Below are 20,201 nucleotides of genomic sequence, written 5' to 3'. Positions count from 1 at the left end.
GAAAGAGCCTAGAAGCAAACATATCCCAACCAACATATCTGACACCCAGATCTTGGTTTCTAATACAGTTTCCCAACTAAAAGGAAATTGGGCCCCTTGTAGAAATGGCTGGTTCCAGGGCTGGGGTAGGAAAGATGCAAGAGGAGCCTGGAACAACGTGTTACGCGAGAAATTGAGGAACTGCTAAAACATAAATCGGAGCATCTCAAAAGAACACAGGAGCCAGCTGAAGGAACTCCCAATGACCAAATCTGGGATGATTTGCTCATCAAGATTACTAAGGATAGTAATTATAAACCAATGAAACAGAGGAATTCTTTTGCCATGAAAGACAAAGAAAGGCTGAGGGACTGTATCAGATTAAAGGAGACTAAAGAAACATTATGACTAAATGCAGTATGTTATCCGAAATGGGATCTGTACTGAGAAAAAATATGCTACAAAGGACATCACTTGAATCATTTGACAAAATTGGAGTACAGATGGTAGATCACAGTATTGTACTGTTATTAAATTTCCTGAAGTTGCTAACTCTGCTGTGACTAATTCAGAGAATCTTCTTGGTTTCAGGAAACACACTTTGAATCACTTAGGGGTAATAGGGCATGATATATGAAACTAACTCTCAAATGGTTCAGAAAAACAATGTGTATAACATGTGTGCATGCACTACTCAGTGTGAATGCAAATGATAAATCAAATGGGTCCAAGAGTTAACAGTTGGGGAATCTGGATAAAGGGCATACAAGGTTTCTTTATACTATTCTTGCAATTTTTCTGTAAGCTGAGAATCATTCCAAATAAAAGATTTTTAAAAGGTTGGCATTTCGCATGCACAAAAAATTAAGGGTAATAAACCAGACTTCTGAAAGCAGAAGGTATGATAACGTCAAATATTCTGAAGGACTGTCATGTGGAAGAAGGATTAGACTTTGAATTTGGCTAATCTTATTTTGTGTCAGCCTGCTCTGTGTAATGTCGTTACAGCACATCCAAGAGCTCATGAGGGGAACGAGAGGCAGGAGTTTTCAGCTTTATGGAGACTTTAGTATCAGTCCAGAGAAGTCCCACCATTCTAGGGTTCATCAGGTAGAGTAAACGAGTGAAGGCGACTGGGAGCAGGAAAATGGGGACTAATGGAGACTTGAGAGCAATGTCTTCTCCACAGGCTTTCACATGTAATTAAAGACGAAACCAGAACTCTCTGTCGTAATCCAGTGGGCAGTGTCTAGCCCGGAGGTGGCCAGTTGGGACCCCTGATCTTACCTGATCCTCTTTTATTCCTTTCAGGGGAGGAAACAGGTACCAAAAGTCACGAAGCAAAGTGTGTCAGACAATGAAAGGTGTAAATGTGTGTGTGTGTGTGTGTGTGTGTGTGTGTGTGTGTGTGTTTAATGAAAGAAATGAATATCCACACATTTGTACTTCTGTACAATTTTGGGTAATATATAATTTTAAGCTGTTTACAAATAACATGTAATGCTTCAAATATTACATAATGTTGATAATACATTTCTAGCAGAAATAAATATATTGCACTTAAAAAGAACTTCGTTAGATGTTACTTCATAGTATTAGGCTTATAACTTCTTTTTTCATAAAACATTTCCCATGCCCTGCCCCCAGCCCCCAACACACACTTCATTACAGTGACTGTTCTCACACAATTCATTAAGCAAATGAACACAGCAAACAATAGAACTGTGATAGAGTCTACTAAAGAGGCTAATCCAATTTTTCCCCTAGGAAATCCAAGACCTTCTTTTAGGTTTCTGAACTAAGGAAAAAACAATTAAATGCAGTATTTTAATGTACCAGAAGTAAAATACAACAAAGTGTATTTTTTGTCCAGATGTATTATTTCATCAAAATGTTTTTATTTTCTTATTATCAAGGGAGGGGATTGGAATTATTTAAGGGATGGACAGAGAAAGAACAGCCAGGAAAATCGTTATGGATTATTTGCCTGTCAAACATTTATAAGTGAACCTTTGCATATTTAAGCATGCTGAAGAAATATAAGTATTGGAATATTTTATAATTGGCATGGAATGAATAGCAGTGAAGAAAGGATGTTGGGTTTCCTAACGTTTTAAGAGTTTGTAACCTTCCCTTTGCTTGTTTGCATACAATCCTTGCATTCTGAAATGTAAAAATGTATAAAATCCATCCTCCACCCAACTGCGGCTCTCTAAAGGGGCCAGCTGAAAATCTTTTCTGTCTGATGCTTTATTTCTGTCTCTGCAGTCTAGATTTAGGGGATAATTGTTTAACTTGTAATAATTATCAAGTCCATACATGTTTAATAATGAAAACAGTTTTGTTTACATAGTCAATTTACAGATTGAGTAAAAATCCTGTTTTTCTTACAATATGTGACCCTGTACATTACACACCTGAATTTTTGAACTTCCGTTCTTGAGTCATAGCTAAGCTTGACTGCATATTTAATGGACCGGTAAAGTCACTTTATCCACTTTATTTGAGGTTTATTTTCCCCAATATAATTCAGGTTAAATAGACGCAAGACAGCCTGAAAAGTTAACGTGAAATTCAGAGTTGGGGTAACTATCCCAACATCTTGCTGAAAAAGTTGTAGGCAATATGGGAGGAGGACGCTCTATGAGAATACTTCTTTCTTGGGCTTTTAGGGGGTTTCCTTTTCCTTTTTTGGGTGGGTGGGATGCTGTGGCTGAAGACACGCAGCGACAGAGACTTGGGTAAGCGCGGGGGGGAGGAGACATCTTGGAATGCCCCAGGGAGCAGTGTGATTCTCTATCAGAGCTCCACACAGGGGTTTTGCTATAGAATGACTGGTCATCAGGAAGCTTAATCGTCCCTGCTCTGTGCCCAGCTACTAGGAATGGTGGGAAACCTTCCAGACAGCATGCCATTGTTGTAAACTCAAAAGGACCAGCAATGCAAGCTGGATATGTTTCTCTAAACTGCTAAAGGTGGGGAGAGGAAGGGGGAAGATTTACTAAGTAAAAAAAATAATTGAGCCTACTCAGAATTGTTGATAAATGTTACGAAAACAAATCACATCTGCAGACCCTACTAAGTTTTGAATTAATTCCTTCGAGTTAGGTAAAGGTCTGGCAGGGCCTCTATTCAGCAGCCATGCTTTTTAACGGTGTACTATACCTGGAGGGCAAACCTTGTATTTATTCCAAATGTACTATAACTCATGCTCTTTATTATTCCATTGGCTCTCCCTCTAATTACCTAGTTCTTGCTATTACGTTTGGTAAAAATAGACTTCGGAGTTTTCAATCTTGGAGGCCCAAGAAGTTAAGTAAGAATCAACAACCAGAATAGCTCATAAAGACCCAGTTTAGATACATTTCTACCCCTGGATCTCATGGCTAGAGTAACTCTGATCAGACTGAGCTCCATTTCACTTGTGCTTTTTCTTTCTTGTTCAAATAAAACCAAATACTTAAAAAATGTATCCAATTTGGAATTTCAGGTGTGATTTTCCCAACAGCATGTTTTCATATCTTAGTCTTTTCTTTTCTCTAAGCACTCTACTTAATTTTATTCTTAGATCGCTTAATTACAAAACAAAGTTATGAAGTCAGGAGATACAGGTATAAAATCAGATTTAACAAAACATACCACCCTACTCTGACATATACCGATTGGGAAAAATATCAAAATAGTATTAAAATGATGTATTCATTCTCATTGAAAAGAAAATTTAGGTCCGATTTACTTCAGTAGACCAGTAATTTACCAGGGTATTGAGTAGCATCATGTAAAGTAGCATTGACTTTTGTTGTTCCTGCTTTAAGCAGCAGAGCTCTGTATTAAAAGGAGCACTGGCAACAGGCCAACTAGTAAATATTAAATCCCTATCCTAAGCTCTGTGGCTACTTAAGCATTACTCATAACTGTTTGTTTGTTTTCTAAGGAAATGCACATCAGTCCTGTGTTTGAAAACAAACTACCTGTGTATACAATAGCATAACATGCCAGAAGCTATAAATTAGCCTACAGTGTCTCCCATAGGACTTTGAGATGCCTGCTTAACACAGCCCATGCTTCTCCATACGTAAACTTAGGGATGCAGCGGAGAAAGGCAATTACCGAGCCCAACAGTGGCGTCACATAGACAGGCTATGCTATTTTACCTTGTTTCATGAGCTGGAAATGCCCAAGAAAGGCATTTGATATGGAAAAACCTAACATTAAACCAACCAAATAAAACCGCAGGGGAGTCTGATGTGATAAGTATATTGCATTTGCTCCCAAATACATCTCTACTCTCAGCAGCAGTATTTCCCATCTCTTTGAACAGATTCAATACTTTTGCAGTCAGAGTAAAATGAATGTTACATACAAAATTAAGATTAAAATAGAGTTTGGGGAAGCTTTGTGAAGAAGACAGGTTATATCCTTAGCTAGAATGCATTATATCTAAAGTCGAAGAAGTACCAACTTCATTAAATTTGTTATAGGGAAATGAACTATTGCAAAATACCAAATGTACGACCCCTGACCATAAATGTTTAGATACATGCTGCCCCAAAATAATATAGAGATTATATATATAACTAAAATATAATTAATTGCTATACAACACTAAAGGATGGCTTCAAAAAACAGCAAGAGCTGAAAATAAAGTGGATAAATGTTTTAGATTTACTTATAAGCACTGTTAATGTTTCAGACATTGAATTAACATGTAATTTCATACAACAGGCTAGGAAAACGGCGAAGAAGTCACTGAATATAACAGTATGAAAAAGGATGATTCAGATACATGGAAATATACTCATCATGAGGATAGGTTAAGTGGCTATACAGGCATTTAGAAAGTCCATTCACAAAGTCTTGTCAATTAGCAGTAGCAGCTAATCTATCAACAAAGCAGATTTATCAAAAATGAGAATTTGGCCTGGTGCATTTTTAACATCCACAAGGTCTCCCAAAGCTGAATTAAAAATGAAGGGACCCTTGGCACCCATGGCAGAGAAATTCCTTTCAGAAGAGGGCAGAGGGCAGCCATCTTTTTATTGCAGCTGTAAGTGAAAGAAAGCTTCACATGTTATCATGTAGAGGCTTTAGAGTGTTCCCCAGTGAATAAATCAGTAGTGTATTTAGAATGGAGCCCAGGAAAATAAACCCTCAGGTTTACAATGTAACACAGAGAGTCTCTTGCTTCAAAATTGTAAATAGAAGATTTTCCTTACATCAATGGCTAGTGATTGCAAGAAAGAGAAATAGGAAGAAAGGAGATTAGACTGAAAAAGAGCTTGTCAGGTACTGGCCAGTCAGTATTACAAAAAGAACGTTGTGAAGTCATAACCACTATTCATCCACAGAACAGGATGCGCTAGCACTCAGCTCCTTCCCCAGCAAACTGACACAAAGGAAAAGTAAGCATGCTTAAACTACAGCCGTACAACTATTTCGCTATTGGCTCTCATTTTCTACAGGGAGAAATGGACTTCAGTTAGTCATGATGCATTACGGTTGGTATGGTACATAGTATTGCCTCTTTGAAGATTCTTCTAACCTGTGGAAAGCAGAAAGAAAACCTATACACGTTGATTTTATACATTACTGCATCGACACAGCGTTCTGAACCACTAGGAATAATGCACTTTGATTCATCTGCCTTGTATTATTAAATTTTCTGGGTACGTTCATACCCTGTTAAGTTGCAGGACTTAGGCTGGCTGAGAACTTGACACTGATTCTTTCTCAAACCCAAGGGCTAACCTACAACCCCAGATGAATCCTGGTCCATGGTGCATTTCCTCAGCAGTCAGTTTTATGGTGAGCCCAGCTCTCCTCTCAGTAGGTCCCATGTCTCCTGGAGAGCCCCTGCTCCAACACCCCACATCCCGTCCACCCAACCCTGCCCAATACTCCATACCCATTTGCACATGGTGGACCTGGAGTCCCTGTTCTTAGGAGAGTCATACAAATGGTGTCATCACAGCTGAAGAATGGCGCAGTCCCTGGATAGCAGCGTAGGGCCCCTGCTGAAAGTAGTGATGGTACCGGGGCATGTGGAAGGAGGGGAACGTCGGGCCACTCCCCTGCATGGAGCTGGCAATGGCTGAGGGGGTCAGAGGCATCCCAAGTCGGCTGTATGGCGGCAGAGAACCCTGGATGGGGTGAGGAATGGGGGTCGCTATGGACGCTGTGCTGGTACCAAGGGCAGTCAGGGACTGTGGGTGCTGAAAGCCGGGAAAACTGGATGAAGACGATACCCAGGAGCTGAGAGACAAATTATCGGATGTTGTAAACGCTGATCCTGAAAGGAGAAACAACTCATCAGACTGGAAACGACTTCAATGTGCAAATCAAGAATTATATTATCTGGAATGATTGATTTACTTCAAGAAATAGGCAATAGATCTGAAATTCAAAAAGACAAACATGCCAACCATGAGGGAAGTCTACCTTTCCAGATGAGAAGCTCTCATTTACACCACAGATGGAAGAGAGAATTTACTAAATAGCAAAAGATGGCATGCTTACCCCCAGACAATGGCCGAAACACTAGGACCCCACATGAAGGTTATTAACTGATGCACTTTAAAGTAGCTCCACTGATGCACTTTAAAGTATCTGTGCTAACTGCTGCAGCATCCCCACAAGGAGGGCTGGACATGAGCCGCAACAAAGCTACTTGGTTTCCAAAGCCTTTGGGAGAACCTACTAGAGTGGTTTTGTTTTGTTTGTTTGTTTGTTTGTTTGTTTGTTTCACTTCCATAATTCTTTATTAAATATCTGACAAGTTACAAAGTAACTTTTCTTACATCGCAGCATCCAGATCTTTAAACAAGAGTTGACATTGAATGCTCCAATTGTATAATTACGAGTAGCTCACTAGGATTTAGTTATAAGAGACGTCCTATGTCTTAGCAGATAGGCTAGTCCACGTTACGGACATAAAACTATGACAGATGGGTCTCTCTCCATACGATCGTCCCTGTGCCCTCTGGTCTCTGTTCTCTCAAGTGCAGAGGGCTCCTCCTGAGCTTTGGTGACAGGAACTTCTTACCACTGGGGCCGCTGCCTCTACGTAATGCACTTCACTTTTTAAAAGTGTTTTCAGTTTTAGTCATTGTCTAAATAAATATTCCTGACCTATGTGGAACAGGTATATTCCCCGATTTTCGGATTACAGAATTGAGGTTTAGAAAGACTAAGGGACTGCCCCCAAAGTCCTACAGCTCTTTGGTTAGTAGATCACGGACACGTAATTCCTGAGCCCTGAATCAGAGGCTCAGGTCCTTTCAGTAAAAAAACAAAACCACAGGAAACCTTCAGGCAGCATACATCATGTAAGACTCAAAGGCAAAATTATGAACCCGGTAAAATCGGCCTGAGGAACTGTCCCTTCTTGAAGAGGCTCCGGAAATACTTTGGGGGCAGATGTGTAGCCGGAGGACCAGACGTGTCATCTCCTACCTGCTGCCATTGTCCTTTGTGTGCTCATGCCCCCAGCAGCTGCATACCCAGAAGCTGTCTCACCTCGATTTTGTGTTGTCTGAACCTCATCTCCCAGCACGTCTTCCTCTCCTCCGTAGGTTCGGATGGGTGAGCGGGCATAGGAATGCTTTTGAATCAGGCTCTCCACACTTTCCCTAGGTTAGAGAACAGTACATCCTGAGTAATCTAAAAAAGCTAAGGACTCGAGATGGAGAGTTGTCTTAAACATAATTTGCTAGTCAGTAAAAAACATTTTCTCAGCCCAAAGACCACCACTTCTGGGAAAGACGACATTCAAAACAGGTACGTTTATTCCATCGCAGACTTCTCAGAAATATGACCTCAGGCATACAAACACAAGCAAACATAACTGGATAGGGTAGGGACAATCCCCTGAAATCCGACAAAATGAGGAACCAAAAAGGTGAACAAGGAGCCCTGAAACCTGACCACAGGGATACAGAGTTTAATTAAGTGAAAGGCGAGTGAGTGAATTTAGTACAAGGAACTGCAAAGAATCTTCTCACAACTTCATCAGCTAATGAATACAAAACAAATACTCAACTGACGTGAAATGCGCTGATTCAACATCTGACAAAAATGGGCATAAAGTTCAAAATATTATTAGTTATAAAAAAAGACCCAGTGTTCAACTAGCAAAACTAGTAAATCCACAGAGTTTATGACAATATGGGTGTTTAGATGATGGACACTGGGATCCTTGTTGCGTTAAGACTGAAAATTATAGAAAAGCTGTAAAGGACACTTAGACAGCCATTAGTGAATTGAGGTCCCCAAATAAATTAGTCCATTGTCTTTGAAGATGGTCTTCCTCTTGCAACCTAGTCTCTAACCTGAAGAGCATGTTAATTTAAAAAAAGAAAAAATGCTGGCATGAGTTTAGCCAAATAATTTCTTTGCCAAAAGTGCAAATTGGTAACAGATTAGTTTACACAGTACATCTCTGGAATAGCTGTGGCCTAGAGACCAGTGTCAAATTGACCAATGCCAAAGGACAAAGAAAGGAACAAAAGAAAATGGTGGTGAATGAAGGACAAGTCAAACACCAGATTTCATATTGAAAGGACAAAGAAAGCAAATAAAAGGTCATAATAACTTTTCAGAATGTAACACAGACTTTACCTGTGAAAAACACTAATTCATAGTGAATTTGGTATTCTAGAAAGCTTGTACACTCAGCATACATGAAAGCATTTTGTCATATTAGATAGCGAGCAAATGAGGACGGAAGGGTATGCCTAAAAGAAATAGTAATTCAAGCAACTATTCGAGTTACATCTTTGTTCCCAAAAGGTTTTTTAAAAACCAGCACACAGTACAACTTCATATAGTCAAAATGACTAGGATCAGGCAAAATCCAGATCCAATGGATGAGCATATTGCTGTTTTAAAAAAATGAGACCATTCCATATTTATGGATATGAGATGATTTCTAAGATATAGTAAGTGAAAAACTAAAGCACAGAATAGCATATAAAATATGCTACCATTTGCCAATTTGAAAAAGGAATACGTGTGTTCACATATGCCTGTGTATGCTTAGTATTTCCAGAATGTTCCAGTTTCCAGAACAAGAAACTGCCTAAAATAGGTTTCCTCTGTAGGGTAGAACCAGGGACCTGAGGGATTGGAACAATGATTCCCAAACCTGTTTATGTGCTTGAATCACCTAGGGATCCAAAAAAAAAAAAAAAAAAACTATCTCGAGGTATAATTGACATACAGTAAGGGGTACATATTTAAAGTTTACAATTTGATCAGTTTGGGCTTATGTGACTGGTCATACCACCACCACAAGAAAAGTAACAAACATATCTAACACCTCTAAACATTTCCTATGTGCCTCATACTACCAGGTCCCCAACCCAACAAACTTTCTAAAAGAAACCACTGAAATGATTTCTGCCTCTACAGATTAGTTTGCATTTACTAAAATTTTATAAAAATGAAATCATAACTTATTTATTTTTTATTATCCTGCTTCTTTCATTCAGCACAATTACTTTGCAAGTCATGATGTTGGAAAAAATATAAAGACTTTACTCTTCCTTATTCAGGCTAGCAGTCTATTATATGGATAGACCACAGTTTATTCACTTGCTGATGGACATTTGTCTTGTTTCTAGTTTTTGACTGTTACATATGGAGTCACTATACATATTCCTGTTTACTTTTTAAAAAATGGAAATATGCTTTCACTTCTCTTGGGAAAATGCCTTGGAGTGGAATGAGATGGGACTGTACAGTAAATGTGTGTTTAACTTTTTAAGAAATGGCTATACTATTTTCCAAAGCATCTGTACCATTTAGCATTCCCACCAGCAGTGTACAAGAGTTCTAGTTCCGCCACATTCCTGTCAACACTTAGTATAGTCACTCTTTTTATTTCAGCTATTCTAATATATATGTACTGGTATCTCATCATAGTTTTAATTTGCATTTCCTTAAGGACAAAGATGTCGAGCATATTTTTATGTGCTCATTTGCTTCTATATATCTACTTTGGTAAACTGTTCAGATATTTTGTTCACTTTTAAAAGTTTTTTTTATTATTGAGTTTTGAGATTTCTTTATATATTTGGGACACTGGTTCTTGTAGGATATCTGATTTACAAGTATTTTCTCCCGATCCGTGGCTTTCCTTTTCATTCGCTTAACAGTGTTTTTTAAAAAGAAGTTTTTTTATTTTGATGAAGTCCAATTTGTCCATTTGTAATTTTATGGATTGTGTTTTTTGGTGTCATGTCTAAAAATTTTTGCTACCACAGGACCACAAAAGTTTTCTCTTAAAATTTTTTGAGAAGTTTTATAGTTTTAGGTTTTTCATTCAGGCCTATGATTTGCCTTGAGTTAATTTTGTGTCTGTTATGGATTGATGTTCATTGTTTTGCTTATAGATATCCAATTATTCCAGCACTATTGGTTGAGAAGATTACCCCTCCTGCACTGAATTATCACTGCATTATTGTCAAGATCAATTGTCCATATGTGTGGGACTACAGCTAGATTCTATATTCTGTTCCATTGATCTATTTGTTGATCTTGACACCAAAATCACACTGTTCTGATTACTATAGCTGCATAAAAGGTTTTGAAATTAGATAGTATTAGTACTCCATTTTATTTTTATTTTTCAAAGTTTTTTTTGGCTATCCTAGCTCCTTTGCATTTCCATTGGAAATTTAAAATTACTTTGTGAATTTCTACAAAAAATCCAATAGAATTTTGATCCGAATTGTGTTAAATCTATAGATCAGTTTGTGGAGAATTGGCATCTTAATAAAATTAAGTCTTTCAATCCATGAACCAGTATTTCCCTCCTCTTATTTAAGTCTTCTTTAATTTCTCTCAGCAATGTTTTTGTAGTTTTAAGTGTATACGTCTTACATATCTTTTCCTAGATTTATCCCTAAATATTTCATGTTATAGTAAATATTGCTTTTTAATTTTAATTTCTAATTGTTCATTGCTAGTACACAGAAATAAATTTATTTTTGTACATTAATCTTATATTCTGTGACATTGCTAAACATACTTATTTTGGCTGTAGATTTTTCATTTTCTACACGATAATCAAGATGTCTGTGAACAGAGATGGTTTTACTTCTTTCTTTTCAATCATAATGACTTTTATTTATTTGTCCTGACTTAATTGCAATGGCTAGAACTATTTGTTCAGTGTCCAATTAGCCATGGTAAGAGTGGGCATCCATGACTGGTTCTTTATCTCAGAGAAAGCATTCAATCTCTTGCCCTTAGATACAATATTATCTCCAGGATTTTTTGTAGATGCCCTTTTTCAGACTGAAGAGGTTCTCTTGTATTCCTAGTCTTCTAAGAGTTTTTAAAGTTGAATGTTATTAAATGCTTTTGCTGTGTCTATTGAGATGATCACACTGTTTTTCTTTTCTAGTTTGTTAATATGGTCAAGTACATTGATTAAATTTCAAATGTTAAACCAACCGTGCATTCCTGAGCTAAACCCTAGCCATGATATAGTATCCTTTTTTGGATTTTATTTTTTTTAATTTTTGTTTATAATTTTTCCACCTATAGTCATAAGGGACACTGGTGTATATTTCTCTTTTCTATACTAATGTTTTTTCTAGTTTTAGTATCAAGATAATGCTGATCTCACAGAATTAGTTGGGAAATATTCCCTTCTCTTTAATTTTCTAGAAGATTTTGGGTAGAGTTGTTATTATTTCTTCCTTAAATGTTTGGTACAATTCACCAGTGAAGCTATCTGGGCCTGGAGTTTTCTTTATGAAAAGGCTTTTAACTACAAATTAAAAGCTATCTATTTCTTCTTGAATAGGCTTCGGTAGTTTGTAAGGAATTTATCCATTTAATCTAAATTGTTGAAATTATAAACATAATTGTTCATAATATTGCTTTATTACCCTTCCCTTCAGTCTGTGTAGAAGTGTAGTGATATTATTCACTATAGTAATATTATTCGTCTCATTCCTGATAATGGTAATTTGTGTTTCTTTTCCTTTTTTCCTGATCAGTTTAGCTAGAGAACTGTCATTTTTATTAATCTTTTCTTCTTTTCGTCCCACTGATTTTCTCTATTGTTTTCTTGTTCTGTATTCCATTAATTTCCACTCTGATATTTATTGTTTCTATTCTCCTACTTACTTTGGGTTTCATTTGCTCTTCTTTTCCTAGTTTCTTGAGATGGAAGCCGAGGTCATTGATTTGAGACCTTTCTTCATTTCTAAAGTAGGGAAATAGCACTACAAATTTCCCCTAAGTAATGTTTTAGCATCATCCTACAAGTTTCTATATGTTGTATTTTCATTCAGTTAAAAATATTTTCTAATTTCCTTTTTGATATTTTCTTGTCTCATGGGTTATTTGGACATATGTTATTCAGTTTCCAAATATTTGGGAATTTTCTAGTTATCTTCCTGTCATTGATATTTAACATAATTCCACTGTGAACAGATAACATACTTTGTATGACCTGAATGTCTTTAAATTATTGGGACTTGTTTTGTGGCACAGAGTATGGTCTAGCTTAGTAAGTGTTCTGTGTGCTCTTGAAAGAAAGTATATTCTGCTAATGTTGGATGGAGTGTTTCATAAATGTCAACTAGTTGAGCTGGTTGACAGTGTTTTTCAAATCTTCTATACATTTATTTATTTTCTGTTTACTTGCTCTATCACTTGAGAGAGGGATACTGAAATCTCTAATTATAATTATCTATTTGTCGTTTCTCTTTGCAGTTCTGACAGTCTCGCTTCACGTATTTTGGAACTCTACTATTAGGCACTTAAACATGTATGATTATATGTTCTCCTGATGAATTAAATTCTTTATTAGTATGAAATGATCTACTTTATCCTTGATAACATTCTTTGCTCTGAAATCTACTGCGGTTTAATATAGCAACTCCAGTTTTCTTTCAATTAGTGTTAACATGGTATACATGTTTTCCATTGCTTTTCATCCAACTTGTGTCTTTATACATAACGTGCATTTCTTGTAGGCAGCATATATTTGGGTTTTGCTTCTTAATCCAAACTGGCAATCTTTGCCTGGCAATTGAGGTATTTAGTGCATTTATATTTAATGTGATTTCTGCTGTGATTAGATTGAAGTCAATTATCTTGCTATTTGTCTCACAAGTTCTTTACCCTTTTCCTCCTTTTTGCTTTCTTTTGCATTCATTATTTTTTATGATTCCATTTCAGCTCCTTTGTTGGTTTACTAGATATAACTTTCTTTTCGTATTTTAGTGGTTGCCTTAGCATTTATAGTAAATATCACTAACTTATTGAAAACTAATTTCAAGTGATATTATATCATTTCGAGTATAGTGTAAGACTCTCATAATATGCTTTCATTTATCCCTTTCAATCTTTGTGCCATTCTTTTCAAACATTTTACATAAGCTCCACACTACATTATTTTGTTTAAACAGTTAATTATCTTTTTTAAAGGTTTCAATAATATGAAAATATTTGATCTACTTATCCATGTAGGTACTATTCCCATTGCTCTTCATTCCTTTATGTAGATCTAGATTGACATCTGATACAATTTACCTTCTCCCAGAAGGACTTTCTTTAACCTAACTATAGTGAAGTTTGCTAGTGGTAGATTCTTTCAGCTTTTGTATGTCTGAAAAAGTCTGTAATTTGCTTTTTGTTATTTAAAGATATTTTTGGTGGGCATAGGCTGTTAGGTTGACTGATTTTATTCTCTCAGTACTTAAAAAATGTTGCTCCACTGTCTCCTTGTTTACTTTGTTTCTAACAAGGAATCTGCTGTCATCCTTATCTTTGTTTCTCTTATGGAATATGTCTTTAATTCCCTGGCTTCTTTCAATATTTTTTCTCCATCACTGCTTTTGAGCAATTTGATTATCATGTGTCTTGGTGTTATTTCTTCATGCATCTTGAACTTGAGGTTATAGAGCCTCTAAGCTTGTGTGTTTTTAATTGTCATTAAATTTGGAAACATTTTGGACATTATTTCTTCAAATATAATTCTTCCCCCATCACTCCATCTACCTTTCATGGGTTCCCATTACACATATACTAGACTTAAAGTTTTCTCAGAACTACTCACTGTTACTCTGCATTAAAATATGTCTTTGCTCTCTGTATTTTATTTTGGATAGTTTCTATTGTTATATTTTCAAGTTCACTAATCTTTTCATCTGCAATATCTAATCTGTTATTAATCCAATCTAGTGTATGTTTCATTGTATACAGTCGGTCCCCAATTTACAATGGTTCAATTTAGGATTTTTCAACTTTATGATGATGTGAAAGTGATATATATTCAAAAGAAACCATATTTCAAATTTTAAGTTTTGATCATTTCCCAGGCTAACAATATGTGATATGATACTCTTATGATGCTGGGCAGTGGCAGCAAGCTGCACTCCCAGTCAGGCACGTGATCACAAGGGTAAACAACCGATACTCTACAGTGACTGTATAACCAGCATCTTTTGGATATTGTGTCCTGAGCACATTTAAGGTAAACTAAGTTATAATGTTTGGTAGGTTAGGGTATTAAATGCATTTTCAACTTATGATATTTTCAATTTACAGTTGGTTTATCGGGACATAATCACATTTTAAGTTGAGGAGCATCTATATATTGTAGTTTTTTCACCTTGAGAATTTTGATTTGGATCTTTTGGACATCTTTGAGGTCTCTATTTAATTATATATAATATATATATATTACAGCTATAATAACTGTTTAAATGTCCTCATCTATTAATTATAATATTTGTGTCAGGAGTTATTTTCAATTAATTTATTGCCTGTTTTTCTACTTCTTTGCATTTCTGGTAATTTTTAATTGGATGCTAGGCATTGTGGATTTCATCTTGCTGTGGGCTGTATATATTTGTATTACTATAAATATTCTTGAGCTTTGTTCTAGGATATAAGAGTGCACATGTAGTTAAGTTACTTGGGAATAATTTGATCTTTTTGGGTCTTGCTATCAAGATATTAGGTAGGACTCATTTTTCCTCACGGCTAAAGCAAAACCCTTCTCAGTATTCCATCAATGCCCTGAAAGTCACAAAGATTTCCAGTTCATCTTGTTGGAATGGGCACTATTCCCTTCCATGTCTGAACAGTACGCACTTCTTCCTCTAATCTTTTCACATGCTTCCCCCAGACTCTGGTAGCTTCCTCACATGCACGTGCTAATCAGGTCTCAGCTGAACACTCAAGAGGGACCCTTGCAGATCGTCAAGAGTTCTTTTCTCCAATAGTCTGTCCTGTGGATTCTCACTGTTTTTGTCTCTTTAAACTCTCAGCTCTGACTGTGCAACTCAGGGAGTCTGCCAGGCTCTGACTGCATTCTCTCTCCCTGTGGCATAGCCTACATATCCTCTCAGACTATAAACTGGGGCCATCATAGGGCTCACCTCATTTGTTTCCCATCCCTTGGAGATTATTGTCTTTGGTTGCTCGGTGTCCAGAGTCATAAAACAAAATGGTTTCATATATTTTGTGTGTGTGCTTGGTCCTTGTTGCATTACCTTCACCTGAAGCAAAGTCAGCCTGGGGATTGTCTAAAAATTCCAAAACCCAGGCTATCCCCACAGACCAAGCAAGATTGTCACAATCTCTGGGGGTGAGACACAGGCTTCAGTAATTGATAAAACTCCCCAGGTGATTCCAGTGGACAGGCAAGTTAAGGAACGGATGGAGAAGAAGGTGTGTAATGGCCACTTTACATCATATACTCCCCCGTACCATTTGAACTTTGAAAATATGTGCTATTTATTCAGAATTCATTACAAATGATAAAATATCATAAGAAATGATAACCTACCAATGAACAAAAAGAAAAGAACTGCTATTCTAACACTGATACTTGAGGAACTTATAATGAATTGATAAAAATTGCCATCATCATGCTGATTTTTTACAGTAATGTAGTAAATGTATTGTAGGCAGTGTGGTAATAATGAAGATATTATTGGCTTTAAAGTAATTTATCAAACGGATGCATAGATAGATGAGTAGGTAGACCACCCAGAACCATTTTCACCTTTTCTAGTTTTGTTATTTCCTTAACTTCTCTTCATCTGTAAATTGGGGAGCATAACAACTGCCCGGTAGGACCATCCATTCATTCAAAAATATATATGTATTATGAAAAAGGCGCTATTCTAGGAATTGTGGAGGTAGTATTAAATAAAACATAATAACCCCTGACTAATGGGGGAGGAGGCTAGAGGGAAGAGAGAGACAATAAGAGAAAATATGTAGCAGATTAGATGATGACATGATAGTGCTATGGAAAAATAAAAATAAAGCAGGGAATGCTGACAATAATGGGAACTATGAGGATTAAATGAGATAAGGCATTTGAATTGCCCAAAACAGTGTCTGGCATGTAGGAGATACTCAGTAAATATTAGTGCCCTGTAAAAGCATATTTATAGCAGGTAAAACTCTTTTATTCTCTTAGATTGTATTTTTCCCCAATTTATTCTACCCACCTGAATAGTCCTAATTCAGAATAATGTGACCCAAACGAGGATTTTTCTCAGTGATTGAATGCTAAAGTCAGAGAACTTGAATAGCATGTTACTCGCAGTTCTATTATAAAATTATATCTATCATAAAAGATAAAAGGTTAAGCTTTAGTGAGTCTGTAACACTTGTTTAAAAGTGTAACCTATTTTTTAAAATCCTTTGAACAGACTTGTTGAATCTCTTGAGTTAGATTTGTTGAAATGAAAATATTTTATCATTTACCAAGGGGCACCAGTAAATATATTAAGTGCAGAAGGTTAACAGAAAGGATAATATGGCACGACATGGACCCTAATTCATTAATTTGCCAACTGCTATATAATTTTAATCTTTATATGCCCACATTCTGCTAATGTTGGAACCTCACAGCCTTAACAGCTGATGTCACTTACTCAAGGACTTAATTAACTACAGTATTAGAGAGTGACTATCTTTTTGGGTAGCCTGGGTCATTAAGAAAAAGTCAAATGAGCTGAGCAACCCTTAATAATATAGCATATATTCCAGCTGATGATATCCTTTTAGTCTGAGCCATGTGTCATACTGTTAATATTTAAGATGAACTTGGGAAATTAGGTGGTTATTTTCACAAGAGTCAGGAACTTGCTTCAAATACCCTAGAAAACATTTTTTCTTTGTATACTCATAAAGGAATGTCCATCAATGGGCTCAAATGATGTATTGCTCAGGTATATTCCCCTTCCCATCTTAGGCACGTACGCTGCTCAAGTCAAGCATTTCGGTTCAAAAGCAGAGTGTAGTATTTGCTCTGAAAGTGCCCTTAGATAAAACAATTTAAACATCTTTCACATGCACACACAAGAACAATCACGTTCCAAACAACACAATATATCACTGCCTTGTGAAATATTTTGCTTTTCTATAAAAAGTACATTATATTCATTTTGTCCTTGGTAGATCACCGGTATCATTACTTATTCTCGTCTCTCGGAAGGGGAAAAAAAGGGATTTTATCAAAGTGATTTACTTGTGTCAGGCCTGGGAGTGAACTGAAAGCAATGGCAGTGCTTATATGAAGGATGGCATAATTGAATTATTGCCTTTTAAGTGATTGAAAACAGTGGTGCACATCAGGGCCATCTCCTCAAAGATGTTACAGAGTAGACAGCCTATGCTGTTTACTTTATGTCTAATCCCTGTTTCCAGCAAAATGAAAAGTGCAAAGAATTTGTTTAGCCTGGAAGGCTATTGGGAGGATTTCTAAACTACTGTACCCTGAAAAAATAAGGGGTGACTCACGTAATGGGTTAAGTGATTTATGTAATACAAGCTATGACCGTGCCTTGTAATGCTTAGTGCTATTATATTCCAAAGATAGAGATGGTAGTTTTAGTAGAACTACTTTCGATTTAATAGATAAATAAAATGGGTACTGTTATTGAAGGTTAGCCTTTCTAATATCTAAGACTAAACTATTTTTCTAGGCAAAAAGAGGACATCATTACCTGAGGTATTTCTAAAAATTTCTTGTGACTACTTTGTAACCATCAATTCCAAGAACAACGTATTACATGTGAGAGACACAATCATAGCCAGAAAGTGGGTAAGCTATAGGGAAGCGACCATGATGACATGGATCCTGCCAGAACGTTCGGAACCATTTGAAATCATCTGAACTATTTGTTTAAAATCTAAACAGGCAAACCAACAGACTCTCTCAGTTTTGGAGTTAATTGCCCTTCCTCTGTCTTTGAAACCAGAGTGAAAATTCTCAGCGCTAAAAAATCAAAGCCTTCGTCTTCCCTCACATTCTTCTTTGTACCACCACGCTACCTAATGGACCCCTCGTTTGCTGCACTTACTAGACTGATGGAAATTACATGCTCGCATGGTTGTCTCCACTACGATACTGTTGAGCTGTGAACACGGGGGAGAACCATGCTTTATCTAGGCACTGGGTCTCAAACGTTAGTGTGTGTTACGGACTGAATGCTTGTTTCCCTAAAAACTCATACGTTGAAATCTTAACCCCCAATGTGACAGTATTAGGAGGTGGGGTTTTTGTAGATAATTAGGTTTGGACAGTGGAGCCCTCATAAATGGGATTAATGTCCTTATAAGAAGAGACACAGGAGTTTGCTTTGGCTTTTTGCTCTTCAGTGATGTGAGGACACAGTGAAAAGATGGCTGTCTGAGAACCAGGAAGCAGGTCCTCAAGAAACACTGAATCTGCGGGCACCTTGATTTTGGACTTCTCAGATTCCAGAACTGTGAGAAATAAATGTCTGTTTTTTAAGCCACTCAGTCTATGGCATTTTTATTCTAAGCCAGCGTGCATCAGAATTACCTGGAGGGTTTGTCAAAACTCAGATCGTCAGGCCCCACCCTAGAGTTTCTGATTCCGTCAGTCTGAGGTGTGGCCTGAAAATGTGATTTCCAGTGTGTGTGCAGGAATGCTGCTGCTGCTGGTCTGGAGGCCATGCTCAGAGAACCGCTGGCCTAGCTTAGCAGTGAGGAGCATGTTTGCTGGAACCTGTTCAACTCAAATCCTAGCTCTGCCACTTGCTAGTTGTGAGCCTGTGGGCACATTCCTTCCCTTCCCCCCACCTCAGTTTTCTCATCTGTAACATAAGGATATTAATATGACCTAGCTCTTAGGGTTATTATTAAAATTGAATAAATTAATATACATAGAGAGCTGATATTGGTACCTGGACTATAATACGTGCTCAATAAATGTTTACAGATAACAAAATTAAAATTATCATTGTTATTATTCAGTATCAAGATCATGTGTTCCTAAAGCTGGTTACATAATCATAATCATTTCAGATGAAATGGAGACTTCCAGTCCCTATAGAATGGTTTCATTCAAACCATTCTATAATCTACATGTCAGAAAGAAAATTAAATAAAACATAAATGCTATTTCAATAGACATTTTAACCTTTTCTCCCAAATATAGACCTGAAAAAAGAAAAACTGTTCAGGGAGAAAATGTCAATTCCATGAAAATCGTATCTAATTTATAGGAAACAAAATATTTAAAGTTGTTCTTGCTCATTTAGTTGCTCGTGTTTACATCATGTCTTCCTGGGCCTTCGTAAATAACTCCTTGTCACAGTATTTTTCTAAAGATTGATGCAGATAATGTTATAAATTACGGGAAGATAATACATCAATATTTGTAGCTTCCACAAAGTACTTAATAAATGAAGACTTTAGATAATACAATTTGAAAGGTATTATAAATCATTAATTTTAATTTGAGAACTGAAATTTATTATGCAATCCAATTTGGAAAAAACAAAATAACTGTAATCTTTTAAAGAGCTTTTAGACTTTAGTTTATTTTCATTTATTTAAGTCTTACTGATTTTTCTTTTTAGTAGTAATATACATTTCTGGTTTTATATTATCATTAGCAACTTAAATAAGTAACTATCCCACTGAATAAAACAAATGCTATCATGTTTAGTGTCCTAAGTCTTATGGTTGTGACAACTAGGAGGAACGTCGCATGCACAGTACAGATTACTCAGCTTCTAAACAAACTTTAGTAAATTTTGAAGCAGGGAACAAATGTCCTTCCTTCGCAGAAGAACAAACACAAGAATGAAACAAGGAGGGTAATTTACAACTGTAAGGTAATTGTGATTACCTCTGCCAGCTTAACTGTCAGACTCACTGGTTTGTTTGACATTGTTTTGTAACATAAGTGCTTCCTTTCAGGAGCT

At 36.5% G+C, this 20,201-nt stretch overlaps 1 protein-coding gene across 1 annotated transcript in view; it reads right to left on the bottom strand.

The window, feature by feature from the left end:
• Positions 1-4,626: 4,626 nt before the first annotated feature.
• The window catches only part of TBX20 (T-box transcription factor 20), a 50,961-nt gene continuing 35,386 nt past the window's right edge, over positions 4,627-20,201 (bottom strand). The window contains exons 7-8 of the mRNA XM_019726310.3: positions 7,495-7,607; positions 4,627-6,268 (exon numbers count right to left, since the gene is read on the bottom strand). Coding sequence (XP_019581869.1) covers positions 5,928-6,268; positions 7,495-7,607 — 454 coding nt within the window. The 3' untranslated portion in view covers positions 4,627-5,927. The remainder of the gene's footprint in view (positions 6,269-7,494; positions 7,608-20,201) is intronic.

This window comes from Rhinolophus sinicus, chromosome 4 (assembly GCF_057876585.1).
Source record: "Rhinolophus sinicus isolate RSI-liver-muscle chromosome 4, RSI-T2T, whole genome shotgun sequence".
Taxonomy (NCBI): Eukaryota; Metazoa; Chordata; class Mammalia; order Chiroptera; family Rhinolophidae; genus Rhinolophus; species Rhinolophus sinicus.
This window is presented reverse-complemented; position numbering and strand designations above follow the sequence as displayed.